The sequence below is a fragment of the Morus notabilis genome, unplaced genomic scaffold, assembly GCF_000414095.1.
Source record: "Morus notabilis unplaced genomic scaffold, ASM41409v2 Scaffold73, whole genome shotgun sequence".
Lineage (NCBI taxonomy): Eukaryota > Viridiplantae > Streptophyta > Magnoliopsida > Rosales > Moraceae > Morus > Morus notabilis.
In genome coordinates, this window is record NW_010358777.1 from 1 (window position 1) to 14,200 (window position 14,200).

At 34.3% G+C, this 14,200-nt stretch overlaps 2 protein-coding genes across 2 annotated transcripts; one reads left to right on the forward strand and one right to left on the reverse strand.

The window, feature by feature from the left end:
* Positions 1 to 543: 543 nt before the first annotated feature.
* On the forward strand, positions 544 to 4,468 carry LOC21409071 (triose phosphate/phosphate translocator, chloroplastic). Its single transcript, XM_010093264.2, has 12 exons — positions 544 to 1,302; positions 1,806 to 1,877; positions 2,000 to 2,065; positions 2,190 to 2,268; positions 2,361 to 2,481; positions 2,707 to 2,802; positions 3,002 to 3,114; positions 3,227 to 3,304; positions 3,402 to 3,518; positions 3,706 to 3,805; positions 3,948 to 4,048; positions 4,158 to 4,468. The coding sequence occupies exons 1-12, from the start codon at positions 968 to 970 to the stop codon at positions 4,185 to 4,187; spliced, it is 1,308 nt and encodes a 435-aa protein (XP_010091566.1). The 5' UTR covers positions 544 to 967; the 3' UTR covers positions 4,188 to 4,468.
* An 828-nt stretch (positions 4,469 to 5,296) lies between these two features.
* Positions 5,297 to 9,057, reverse strand: LOC21409072 (pentatricopeptide repeat-containing protein At1g26460, mitochondrial). Its single transcript, XM_010093265.2, has 7 exons — positions 8,414 to 9,057; positions 7,517 to 7,739; positions 6,943 to 7,425; positions 6,643 to 6,849; positions 6,125 to 6,262; positions 5,840 to 6,028; positions 5,297 to 5,613 (listed from the first exon to the last, which is right to left on the reverse strand). Exons 1-6 carry the CDS (start codon positions 9,001 to 9,003, stop codon positions 5,840 to 5,842), a joined length of 1,830 nt encoding a protein of 609 aa, XP_010091567.2. The 5' UTR covers positions 9,004 to 9,057; the 3' UTR covers positions 5,297 to 5,613.
* Positions 9,058 to 14,200: the final 5,143 nt, after the last annotated feature.

Below are 14,200 nucleotides of genomic sequence, written 5' to 3' on the forward strand. Positions count from 1 at the left end.
TTTTTTTTTTTTTTGAAAGGAAAGTGGTTTTTATTAAATCTTTAAAATTACTTATGACGTCTACTAATTGAAAAAAAAAGAAGGATAAGTGGCTATCTCATCATAAGTTTATTCACAAGTTTGTGGCCTAGATTGATCCATGATCAACAAAAGCGCTACATTTTGTTTTATTTAATTTAATTTAATTTAATTTTTGGCAAAGCATCTTTGTTAATTCCTTGGTTAGAAAATGATGTTCTACAATTCTGTTCTCAATGCTTTTCCTTTCGTGAAAGAATTATTTATAACGCCTAACTGAATAATATCTCGATTATTTGAGGACAAACTTTTGAGTTGATTCCCTTAATTGGTATGAGAGAACTGCTATATTACATTAAAATAATAATAAAAAAAGAAGTGGTGTTTTAAAGGGCAAAAAAAAAAAAAAAAGCCAAGTGGCATAAACGACACATAATAACACCCCCGGTCCATCACTACTCTTAAGAGCCCTGTCGTCTTCTGTTTATTGGTAACACTCTCTCTCTCTCTCTCTCTGCCATTATTATTAGTTCATCACCTCTCTGTATTGTCACACTCCTCCTCGAATTCTGAGGCTATCCTTTCACTCAAAAGTCCACTTTTTATTTCCTTTTCCTTTTTATTTATTTATTTATATTTATTTTATTTTTAAGTTCAAACCAACCCATTCTCCTTCTCCTACCAAAACTCCACAACAAAACACAGTCGTATATTCTCCTTCGAAATCCTCTCCAGTTTCACTCCACTTTTTTTCCATAACTTCCACCAAAAAAAAAAAAATTGGCTTCTTTGTTTTCTCCGCTTCATATAATACATACATACATACATATACACATATATATAAATATATATATATATATATATAAACAAACTCACCTCTTTGATTCCAACGTTAAGTTCCCATAATTCTTCTTTTAAGCAAAACCGATTTTCTGTGATCAACCAAACCATGGCTTCGAATTCGGTGACCAGTCCAGTTCAGTGTCAGATCAGTGAGTCTCGATTCTCTTCTCTTTACCTGTCGCCGGCGACGAGGATTTCGCCGGCTCTGGTGGCGATCAAGTCTCGATCGCTTGCTTTTAGAGACTCAGGCTTGGCGTTTTCGCCGTTGACGAGGAATGTCGTTAGAGCTTCTTCTTCTGAGAACGTCGAGGTTCCGAACAAGGCCTTGGGTTTCTCGCTTTGGAATCAGCGCCTGAGGAGACGAGGTTCCGATGCTGAATTTCCGGTCGCCAAGGCCGCAGCGGCGGACGCCGACGGTCGTGAGATTGAGATTTCCGACGGGTTGGACTTTACTTTCCTCCTCTTCTTCTTGTTTTCCTTTTTTTTTTCTTTTGATTCTCGTGATCCGTTTTTTAGTTTTTGTTTGTTTGTGGAGAAAGGAAGGTGGTTGGAGTTGGAAAGAAACGTTTTTTGACGTGTGCTGAAAGAAGTTTTCTGTTTTCTCTTGACTTTGAAGTTTGTGCTCAAAGAAGCTTTGATGATGTTTGTTGTTAGAAACGACATTTCGTTTTCATGGATCTAGAAACTAGAATGATAACATTTTGTTGTCGTTCCGTCTTAAGCGGTATGGTTTTGCGTCAAGAGAATGTCGTTCAGTTAATGAAAACGACTTGTCGTTTCCACGTTTAAGGTTCTGCCACTATAACAACGACACTCTACGTTAGTGTCTTCTGGCCTCTATTAAAACTTATCATCGTTATTATTATTTTTAAAAAAGGTAATCTGTAGTTGATGAAAAACGACATATCGTAGAGTTGCGCTAACATTATTATCTTCAACTGCAGGTATGCGAAGACTGAAAAGAGCTTTGCAGAGAGATTTCCTTGGTTGATCACTGGTTTCTTTTTCTTTATGTGGTACGAAGCAGTTTTATTTTCCATTATTTTCACATGAAGATCACTCTACTTGTTTACTTCACCAATTAATCGTTTTGGTATTTATAAATTTATTTAATGATCTTGTTCTTTCATCAATGCAGGTACTTTTTAAATGTCATCTTCAACATCCTCAACAAGAAGGTCTATAATTACTTCCCATATCCATAGTATGCCTTCTCAGACAAATAACTTATTCTTGTTTTTCATTCAAACCTTGATCTTATCTCTTGTTTTTAGCTTTTTATATTCACTTCCCTCAGAACTAATAGGCTTAATCTCCTTATTCTGTAGTTTTGTTTCGCTTATTCATCTCCTTGTTGGAGTAGCCTACTGTCTTGTTTCTTGGGCCGTCGGTTTACCTAAGCGCGCGGTAAGTTTAAGTTTTTGAATTCGTTACCTTCTTTCCTGAAGACAAAATATGGTTTCTTACAATAGTGGCTTCATTATTTGGGTGTTATACAGCCAATTAACAAGGAGCTCTTGTTGCTGTTGACTCCGGTCGCATTTTGTCATGCCCTTGGACATGTCATGTCCAATGTGTCATTTGCAGCCGTTGCTGTATCTTTCACACACACTATTAAAGGTAAAGCAAGTTCACATTTTCCATATTTTTGGCTTAATCAGTGAATCTTGCAGTTTCACTTGTTTTTTCTAATCTCTTATGGGGAATACATTGCGCTTATTTTCAGTTATTCTATCCCTTAGTTTCTTGGGACAGAATCAAGTTTAGGATTGTTTCTTCGTCTCAGAATTTATCTTTTAATGATGGTATTTCATGTTTATCATTTCCTATGTGTTTTTTTACCAGCGCTGGAGCCATTCTTCAATGCTGCTGCTTCTCAATTTGTTTTGGGCCATCAAATCCCGCTGTCTCTTTGGCTTTCATTGGCTCCTGTAGTAATTGGTAACCTTTCTATAACCCTTCATTATTTCCCTTATATTTTTCTTAATTTCTTCAACGCGTTGATCTTACTCTCATGCCAACTATACTAATTCACACTCAAACACATTGGTATGCATACGCATACATAAGCCTGACAAATTAGTAGAATAGGAAGTCTTGTGTAATTCATCCTCTGAGTGGTGTGTAAATTCTGTTTTAGGTGTATCAATGGCATCACTGACCGAACTTTCTTTTAACTGGACCGGTTTCATCAGCGCGATGATTTCGAACATTGCATTTACCTACAGAAGTATCTATTCCAAGAAAGCAATGGTAAGTTCTACAAGAAAGTGAGATCCATAGTTCAAAAGTTTTCTTTTCTTTGTCCTCTTTACCTCTCCGTTTAATTTTTCGGTTATTTATTCACTCATTTTTGCTTCATCAGACTGGAATGGACAGTACCAACGTGTATGCTTATACTTCAATTATTGCACTCTTTGTTTGCATCCCGCCAGCTGTAATTGTAAGTTTATTCTTTTGGAGGTCAACTAATTATTCCCATATTTCATAGAAAAAAAAATTCTGACCTTGTAACTTTGAACGCTTTGAGTTGATTTCAGATTGAGGGACCCCAACTGATGCAACATGGTTTCAGAGATGCTATTGCCAAAGTTGGCCTTACCAAATTCTTGTCTGACTTATTCTGGATTGGAATGTTCTATCACTTGTACAATCAGGTAGGCCATAGAGACTAATTAGTCAGGTTTGGTATCTAACATCCATTAATTTTTATCTCCATCCATAAACACTCATGGCTAAAAATTGATGCGGTTTAGCAATCACTAAAAACTGAAACTATGCTAGCGTTAAGTACTAGATTGAAGCTTACTCTGTGCTCACCATCTTTCATCATAACAATTGCAGCTTGCTACCAACACTCTGGAACGGGTTGCGCCGCTTACACATGCAGTTGGAAACGTGTTGAAGCGAGTTTTTGTAATTGGTTTCTCCATTGTTATCTTCGGTAACTACTCATTTCTACATCCTTTTATCAGTGACTCCTCCTCATGTCTTATCCCGGCCTGTTGCTTATGCATTCAAATCATATTTCTTTTGGCAAGAAAATCAAAGTATTTGACATCCTAATGATTCCGTAACTTTGACAGGCAACAAAATTTCTTCACAAACCGGTATTGGTACTGCGATAGCAATTGCCGGTGTTGCCATCTATTCCCTTATTAAGGCAAACATGGAAGAGCAGAAAAGGGTAAAACAGTATTAAACTTTTACTCAATTCCTTTTAGGTAACCATTTTTGGGACTCACTTTCGCATCTCTCTAGTTCATCAAAAACTTACGTAACTCTACTATTTACAGAAGGCCGCCGCTGCCGCTGCATCATCATAGGAATCGCTTTTTGGGTTTGAAGAGTGCAGGAGTATTTATGCAAACGGATTTCATATAGTATATTAAGAGTCTTTGCAGCTTAGGATTTGGTGGTGGCATGAGATATAAAGCTTTGTGATGCATTAGTCCATAGAAATAAAAGTTGAGTAATAAATTGTTTCATTCCATAAAGGCTTGGTGGAAGCGAATTCAATACACTTTTTGGCGTTTTGATTCTTGGTTATGCCTCCAATGCTGTACCATTTATTTCTTTTTGTAGTAAAAAATTAAGAGGAAAACTATATTTTCATGCATTATACTAATCTTATCTTTCCATAATGCGGCTTCTTCATCCAATCCTCTTATTGTGAATCAAGGAAAATAATAAGGTTAATCTCACAAATGGTCCATGAGGTTTAACTTCAATTTCAATCTCATTTTAGTTCCGAACTTTTCAAATGTTGCATAGTTAATCCTGAAGTTTTATTTTATTTCAATTTCGGTCCTTATGTTAGTTTGGTATTTAAATATTTGGTAAAATCTATAGAAATTATGGATTAAAATTGAAAACATATAAAGTTTAGAGACTAAAACAATACAAAAAATCAAAAATTAATTTTCACAGAGACCCAAAATTTTAGCTTCTAATTTTAGACTCTAATTTAACAGATTCTAGTAAATTTTAACGCCTAATCGATGGAATGACTGAAACTGAAACAAAATAAAACCTCAGAGACTATCTGTGCGACGTTTGAAAAATTAAAGATTAAAATAAAATTAACTGTAAACCTCATATACCATTTCTAAAATTAACCTAAAATAATAAGTTGACATCAATAATATATAACTTTTGGCTAAAAGCAAAATCTTGTATTTAACGGTAAATTCATAGAAAATTCTTTTTTTTTAATCCATAAACAACATTTATGATGGTGATCTAAATGATGATATTGTTTAACTCAGCACACATGATGACATGGAAGTAAGATGCATATCCCTTTTTTTTTTCGTTAGTCGTGAAATCTATATCTTAAATCTAGAAAAAACCATTTATACTCGTACCTTTCAGTTTCTGTTTCCAAAAGAGTGATATCAATGATAAACAATAATAACGACGACAACAACAAAAATTACCCGCTCAAACGCCTGTTGGGGTATCTTTATTATTGATATCGTCTCGTAATTATGCTCTCTGTCTAGTCTACAAATTAGTGCCATTCAGATTTTCTTCAAAAAGCACAAAACTGATACAAAGGTAAAACAAAATAAAATGACAAAAAACAAAGACTATGATCCGGGCATTCATCTTACCAAGCTTCAAAATTTAGTATAATTGGGTAATATACAAACATGGTTGAAAATTATCGGAAGGTAAAGCTAGAAAATCGCTATCTTGGTGAACCAAATCAGGGGCGTTCAGATATTCCACACCAACAATAATCAAAACCTGCAATAACAAATCACGCATTCATGAATCAATGATTCATAACCATCAAAGGGTTGACGCAAAGAATGAAGAGGCACGGCGTAAAAAATGTTGTTATGAACTTCAGTGTCCGCTGCTAAAATCCTCAGAATGAGAGTAGCAACAAACATCACAAATTTAAAAACATGGATATCATCTCTCAGTTTCCATTTCAGTTTTAAGGCTCCCAATATGTGCTGATACTTACCTACGAGGCATATTCGGTGCTGTACCGGAGATTAAACAGCATATCCCTGCGATTCTCAGTACCCATTCGAATTTTGTACTTCACAGCGAAGGATTGCACGCGGTCATTGCTTTCATAATCCATCTCTCGAATACATCGCCTTCTGACCTTCTTCAGTGTTTCTTTTGATGGCTCAAAACCAGCATTTACCTTCATGGAAGTTGTTATGTAGTACATTAGCATATCCAAAAAGACAGAAAAATTGAAGAAAAGTCGTGCTAATCAGTCCCAAAACATAGAAGTTACCATGTCATCAAGCATGGAAAGCGCAGCTTTTTGATCTCGGTTGATAAGATGAGTATCTACAAGTAATGAATATGATGTTGCGTTGGGTTTGATGCCTAAACTTAGCATGTGATCAAACACTTTTGAAGCTTCAAATGTCTGCGATAAGCACAAAAAGTAATTAGTTTAATTTTGGCCTACGTTGTGTAAATATGACGCAGATGTGTCGTTGCACGATGCTCGGGCCACTTTGCATCACTACATGTATGCAAAATAAGGACGCTAAAGAACTGCAATTTTGTTCCCGATCACAAGTCAGCTCCAAATCAAAAGTCAGTTATAAGATTAGATGAAGCCGCTTAGAAAATTTTTTCTTTTTTTTTTTTAATTCACATTCAACCTAACTAGCAAAAAATAAAAAGGTGGGTACAAATCCTATATGCATTGGGGGAAAAAAAAAATGCCTTGCAAAATGGATGCATTTCTCAACAAATAAGTCAGTGAGAGAGAGAGAGAGAATGCAGCTCTAAATAATCCACCTTCTTGAGATTTCCAAAAGCTTTCACCAGAGCATTGTAAGAATGAATGTCAGGATTCAACCCGAAACTAGAACCAATTGCCTCAAAGGTTTGGTAGGCACGATCAAGGTCCCAATTATTTGCACACCCTAATATGATACAGTTTAAAGCAGCAACAGACTTGTAAGGAGGATCTGCACGACTCAAATTCTCAAGTTGAAAATACACCTGAAAAGGGAGACACGTCAGAATTCACCTTTGTGTCAATTTAAGTTAAATGCATAAAGATATGTATTGAGTTTAACTGTTACAAAGACATACCGAATCTAAAGTCTCAAAACCCTTCTTGGAGCATGCCACAACCAATGGATATAAGGAGGTGAATGGAGAAAATAGTTCCTCTTCTGCTTCAGTTTGGGAATTTCCATAAACAGACTCAAATTCCTGTAAGGTACTAAAAGCTCTTCGTAGATTCCCCAACAATGCAAGGGCATGAATCTTTGCGAGGTAAGCTTCAGGATTAGGGGCCTTCTTTTGACGCAATGAACGTCGTAGGATCACCCATGATGCATCCAAGAGATCAGAATCATAAGTTCTAGCAGCAGTTCCAATTGCTGACACAAGTAATCCTTCTTCTACAGATAGCCAGACAGGAGGCCTTGTTTGCTCACCTCTAGCAATCCATTTGGCCATAAACTCCAGGGCGTGATATGCTAACTTGCTGTTATCCTCTTGCAAGGCAACACCTGCGATAAAGTTGCACAATCCCCAGGTAGGACAAAGAGCTTTGTTCTGATCCATTGCCTGATAAGAGAAAAGAAACCAAATCACATAAGTAGAGATGACACAAAACTTGGCACCTCTAACTCCAATTGTCAAAGCATCAATCACATACCTTACATCTATCAATAATCGATACTAAAGCATCCAACCTGCCCTTATTTACACATACTCTTACACAATCACTAAACACCCTCAGTGACAATGTATAACCAGATTTTAATGTCAAATCTATATATTTGAAGGCCTCATCAATCTTGTCAGACTGAAAAAGCAAGCCAAGAACCAAGTTATACGACTCATCATCAGGCAGCGATTCTTTCCCTGTTAGCAGCATCCTGACAAGTTAAAATATAAATAATCTGTGAAATCATCGTTGTACAAGTATAACTAAATAAATGAGTACCAAAAGAAAACAAAAAAAAAAGCTACAAGACTAACTTGAAAGGCGAACACAAATGGCATACATCCTCATATAGTTAGGCACGGTACAGACAGTTGACTCGACACTGAGTGGCAAAATCTTTGATTTCAATAAACACTGGGATCAAATCCAATAAAAAGATAAATTAACACCGATTTGCTAATGGATTCTTTAACTTTCTTTCCAGATTTTCATTGTCATTCTCCTTTTTTATAAAATAAGACATTAATTTCCGAAAAGAACAAAAGCCTACAAAATACTGAAAGGAATACTTGTCTTGTCTCTGGCATGATCCTAATTCTCTATACCCAGTCACTCAATAATCAAAGTATAGCTTTTTTTTTTCTTTCACTTCACAGACAATTATGCAGACGTTATGCTATAATCTTTTAAAGAATATTTCACTATCAATATACAGATTGTTCAACGACCACTAAACTGTATTCAAGTTGTCTCATTTCTGCAAAGAAATAGCTTCAAAACAAAATGCTATTTTTAAAGAACTACAAAATGTCTCATTTCAAACAAAATTACATCTACAGAGAACATTCAAATGTGAAGGAAAGAGAGAGAGAGAAACAAGCAAACCGGTCGAGCAGTTTCACGGCGGCCTCGGTCTCTCTAGCCTGGCACATTGCCTTGAGCACCAGATTGAACGACGCCGTATTAGGCTTGATCGCGTAGTCTTCCATTTGAGCCACCACATCCAGCAAATCTCCGGCGGTGGCTCCAATCATCAAATTGGCCCTCAGGTAATAATTGAACAGGCTCACATCGGGCTTGTTCGGCTTCCCGTTCTTGTCCAGCGACTGGACCCAAGCCTCGAACAACCGCTTCACTTCCGACCAGTTCTGCGACGCCGTACAGTCGGCGAAGACGTCCATGAGGCTCTTGGCGTCCATGGCGCGAGAGGCCGGCGATTGGCGGAGAAAATCGAGAGGAATCACGGACTGATTCGTGGAAGAATTGGCGATCGGGCTGCGCCAATTCTCATTGTAGAGGGGGCTTCCCGAGGCAGGGTTTGGAGGGAGAGAAGAGGCGGGATTGTTCCCTGGCTCGGCGAGCTGAGGCTCCTGCGAAAGAGGCGGGAAGGTGGTGATGGTTCTGAAGCCGGAGTTCTGATTCAGCGCTCTGATTAGAGCTCGGGTCCGACCGAGGAAGGCCATTTGGTACACCATTGATGGAGCTTCACCGAACTGGGACTGAGTTAGGGTTTTTGGACTGTGTGTGGGATTCAGGGCTGTCGTCGCGGTCGAGGGTGATATGGTAATTTCGGAGTCCAGTGGTGTTTTAGATATTATCTGAAAATCTTGGGGGTATCGTGGTAGTTTCAGAACTCCGCTCATCCGTTGTGATTAAGGCCCACGGATTGATAGATTGGGCCAAGGCTACAGTGTAATCAAGCCAGAATTTAGGCCTGATATTATTGGTCTTAAATGAACTTTCATGGACCAAGAATTTGTGGGCTTCTATCCATTCACTTGTATAGCTTTGCTCAAGTATTTTTGCTGCTATTTCTACGTTTCTGTAAAATATAAATTTCAGTTCAGAGGTCATAGTCTACTAATACGTATAATTGGCTGTATGGTAGGGCCATGCAGTTCACTAAGAATATCATATGGCTAACATGTATGGGTGCTGGGACAATTATCACATTTCCACACTTTTCTTTGCCCATGGATTAATAAATCCAGGATGGTATTATTCTGGTTTTTTTTTTTTTTTTAATGTGTTGAGCTTTGGACTTTGGATCCTTGGACAATTGACAGTAGCTATGTTATGTAGAATATGGAAATTTTTGTTAAATAAGAAACTTAATTTTGAGGTTACATTTATACACATTACTATATTATTATGGTGTAACGCTTCGATGTCCAATAGCACTACTAAATTATAATTATCTAATTTGACCCCTTTTTACTATAAAAATTCATTTCACAGACAATGAGTACCTTGTAAGGGGTTGGCTGTACAGTACGGCATACAGTTTAGTGAGAATATTACATTAACCATTTATCAGGAAAAAAAAAAATCATACACTTGGGGCCCGTTTAGTTCGCTGATTCGAGTTGAGATGTGACTTTATGTGAGAGCTTTTTACTGTAGTAAAAAAGTTAAATGTGACTGTTTGTGAGAGCTTTTTACTGTAGCAAAACTCGAATTCTAAACTCGAATCAACGAAATGAACGAGGCCTTGTTATGTTTGGATGCTGGGGCAACTATCACATTCCCAAGCTTTTCCCTGACCTTGATTAAGAAATCCTAAGAATAGAATAGTCTTGTTCTGTTATTTACTATGATGAGCTTTGGATTTATGGACAGATTGTTATGAGCTATGTAGAATATGGAAAGCAAGGTTGTAGATTGCAAACTTTATTTTGAGGTTCCATTCATATTAAAACATTGCCCACAAAGTTAAGAGAGCAGAGGCATCTGGCTTTGTGATGTGTGGTCCACTTTTTGAGGCATGGAAATAGGAACTTTTAGAACCCCATACACTTGCCTTTAGAAGACACCATGAAATAAAGTCATCAAAAAGCAACCACATAATATGGAAGTATTCTTCCAAGTTTATGTTTTTCCTTTTGGATCCACCTTGTATGGATTTGCCTTTGTTTGCCTGACCCACACACAAAACAAAAGCTAACTTCTTTCTTTTTATTGTTATTATTATTTTAATTTATTTAATATGTGTTTGGTATATGCTCTTTTCAATGATGATTATAATAAGTAGCTAAAATTAGTTTGTAAATGTCTATTCTAATACATTGCTTGCTTCTGATTTACTAGGTTTCAGTTGAAGAATCTAACAAGTTGTTCCAGAACCTTTTTGAAATATTATGACTAGCAAGCAAATTGGATGTGTTTCTTGTTAGGAATAGTGTTCTTAAAACATGAGATGTAAAAATATATATATTATTTAATTAATAAAATAATATTTTCATTATCTTATGTGCATGTATTATTGAATACTTTATTAATATCATTTAAAATTTTGTGATTTTTCATGTAATCATAAATATTGTATATAAGAAGTTATATACGAAAGGATAATATTTAAGGATAATAATCGCAATATGTTAGTAATAAATTTAAATAAATTTACATAATCTTTACTAATACATACATTCTCTTAAAAATAAAACGTTATTATCCGCATTGTTAATATAGAGGGATATCAAATGAGTGTATTATGCGTAATGAGATTATTGTTATGAACCAAAAAAAAAAGTATTAGTAGTGAATATTTTAGAACTACCTTTTTTTTTTATCGATTTTACATTTACAGAAAATTCTATCATATTCTATTTTGTATTTGTCCTGCATGATTTCAAATCTCAAGATTACGACAATATTAAGCCTAAAAGTATGCGAATTTTACAAAATTTGATGAAGTGCATCTAAAAGTTCAAAATTAAACAGTGTGAGATTCTTTTTTGAGAAAACTATGAAACTACACTTTTATAATTATCAATATTTTTTTTTATTGACCTCCTTAATAATAAATGTCTTTTATTAGTATAGATAAACTTAAACAACTTAAATAAAAGAGATAATAGTTAAATTTTAAAGGTCAATTTTATAATTTTTTAAAATTTTTTTTGGTATAATTACTACACAATTCTCTTACTAGTCAATTACATAATGATTCTATATATAGTATAGTATGATCTCACATTTAAAAACATACACTAATACGGGTATTCCCCAACACGTAAACCCCCCAAAATTTTAGCATCCAAACTTTTCCTTGTCCACCACTGCTTGGCCTTTGCCACCTAACTTTTTACTGTGCTTTTTTTTCTTTTTTCTTTTTTGGGGTGGAGATTTATTGTGCCAATTTTTTTTTTTTTTTTTTTTTTTTTTTGCTGATCGATTTATTTTGCCAATTTGAAATTTTGGACGGTTATTTTTGGTCTCGTGGCCTTTGGGCGGTGGGGAGAAGGGTGTCGTTTTTTTTTTTTTGGCTGATCAGAGAGGGGTGTCGTTTGAGTATTTTCCCCAAAAAGCCAAATCTTAAAGCAATCATTCAGCAACAAAAGGCCAACACAACCAACAAGATTAAGATAAAAATAATTTTGAGTAACATGTCGGCCTCACGTTTGTGGGTTGGATTTGGATGTATTTATGATTTAGATCAACCCAACTACAATTAGCAAACGCAAATAAATAATACTAGATAATGTTCAATTAAATCAACGGAGTATTCAACTTTTACACGTTCGCTTGCTTTCATTGGTGGATTATCGTCATGGAAAGTAGTTGTAATTTGCAAATTCAAGCTTCAACTCATTATTTTGATTACGTCTAATTATGGTTTAATAACCCTTTTCACGTATTTTTCACCATTTTCATCTATTTTTCACGTCCTTGTATTATAGGTTATTTTTCTTCCTCGACATGGGGACGGGTTGAACTCAGTTAAAATGCTAAAGAAATGTAGCTTTTAGCTATATGTATATATGTGTGTGTGTGTGTGTTTAAGGTCACCATTGGCGGCAAGAGTATTACTCATGTACACATGAATATGATAAGGTAAGATGTGTGTGTGTTTAAGGTCACCATTGGCGGCAAGAGTATTACTCATGTACTCGTGAATCATTGAAAGACCAGTCTTTCAAATATGATTAATCAAGATATTTATTAATTTGTATTCGAACCAACTAGCAACCTTACGAGTTTGGTTATTAATACTAATAATTAAGGGGTTGTTCTTTTTGAACAAAACTCATAAAAAGTTTGAACTCGAGTTATAACTTTATTCAAGTTCATGTTCTTTTGTAAAATTTGAGTTTGAACTCGAATTTAAACTTGATTTTGGGGCTAAACTCGAGTTCAAGTTTTCCCTTCAACTCGAGTTCAGAAACTCAAACTCAAATTAATGAACAATATTTTTTATATTCTTAAAAATGTCATAACTTTTTCGTTTTAATTCTGGTTGAAATGATTTTTTTTCTATGCATTCACAACGAAAAGACGAATAAAACCTCACCCATATACTTTATTAAAATTTTTCATTACCATTGAGTTTTTATTAAAATACTATCTAAATACAAATTTAAAATTTGACTCACCCAAATACAAACTCAAAAAGATTCTCAATTTAAATCATAACTCAAATGTGCACATCTAAACACAAACTCAAGTTACAACTTCAACTCAAGTTATAACTCAAACTCAACTCAAAATCATCACTTAAATCACCCTAACTCAAAAATAGAAAAGAACAACCCATAAAATACTTGAAATCATGTATTATTGAGAATACTTCTATAGTTAATTTGTTGGGTATGTGAGACTCACCTTTTGTTTGTTGTGTTACTTGGCATTGATTATACTTATAAATCATTTTTCCTTTTTCCCCTGTAAAGGTTTCATAATAGCTTTTAGTCTTTTTATTTATTGAACTTGGGGTGAGATTTAAACTCAGCCCTGTCGTAGTTTGAATGGCTTTTTTTTTTGTGGCTGAAAAGTAGTTTGTATGGACTTATTAGGCTATAGTTGTATATGCAACTACGGTGACCAAAACAAAAATAATATTCTATTTGAGTAGATTTGCATGTGTTTGATTGATAGAAAAACGCTCGGTAGAATGATTTTACTTAATAGACATCATATGAATCGTATAGTTGAAATTAACGATCTTACGATGGATAGTCAATGTTACCTCAGTAAAAAAACAAAAAGCAAATTAATTTTTGATGATCGGAATGATTGTACTTTATTATCAACCGTTAATTTATATCAAAATCTTTCAATTTTACATAAAAAGATTTGATGGATTTTTTTTTAATTTTAACGTGATTTTAAGTTTATTTTGCTTATTCAAATTAAGAACATTTTACTTGTTCGAATTAATAACTTAAGATAAAAAGTGAATTCACGTGAGAAAAAAATACTATAAGAAAAAATTAAATTTAAATTTTTATGAGAGAAAATACTATAATAAAAATTTGAGTTATAATTTAAACTAACAAAATGAACGAGACAATACTGTGACAAAAAAGTAAGAGAAAAACACTATATGTGAGAGAAAAACACTATAACAAAAAAAGTAAAGTTAAATTATTATAAGAAAAAATATTATAACAATACGACTTGAATCATGTTTAAACTCATTTAATTTATATGTTTTTATCAATAATTTTTAATTTTATTATTTAAAATTTAAAATTTTTATAAAAAAATATCATAATAAAATTAAAATTGTAAGTTTAAACATGTAAAATAAAAGAGTAAACACATTTCTTAATCCCATCTTCTTAAGATGGGGAGCTCTAGACGAAAACCCAAAAAAAGCAATAAAATTTATAGTCCCTTTATTTTATCAATTTAAATTTATAATTTAAATTGAGATATAATTTTATATAAAAA

Excerpts from the sequence above, each read along its gene's own strand:
- LOC21409072 (XM_010093265.2), bottom strand. The coding sequence starts at position 9,003 with ATGGTGTACCAAATGGCCTTCCTCGGTCGGACCCGAGCTCTAATCAGA. Across the intron at positions 7,740-8,413 it reads GCCGTGAAACTGCTCGACCG|GATGCTGCTAACAGGGAAAG; the intron begins GTTTGCTTGTTT and ends TTAACTTGTCAG. Across the intron at positions 6,263-6,642 it reads CTTTTGGAAATCTCAAGAAG|ACATTTGAAGCTTCAAAAGT; the intron begins GTGGATTATTTA and ends TGCTTATCGCAG.
- LOC21409071 (XM_010093264.2), top strand. The coding sequence starts at position 968 with ATGGCTTCGAATTCGGTGACCAGTCCAGTTCAGTGTCAGATCAGTGAG. Across the intron at positions 1,878-1,999 it reads GGTTTCTTTTTCTTTATGTG|GTACTTTTTAAATGTCATCT; the intron begins GTACGAAGCAGT and ends TCATCAATGCAG. Across the intron at positions 3,519-3,705 it reads TCTATCACTTGTACAATCAG|CTTGCTACCAACACTCTGGA; the intron begins GTAGGCCATAGA and ends TAACAATTGCAG.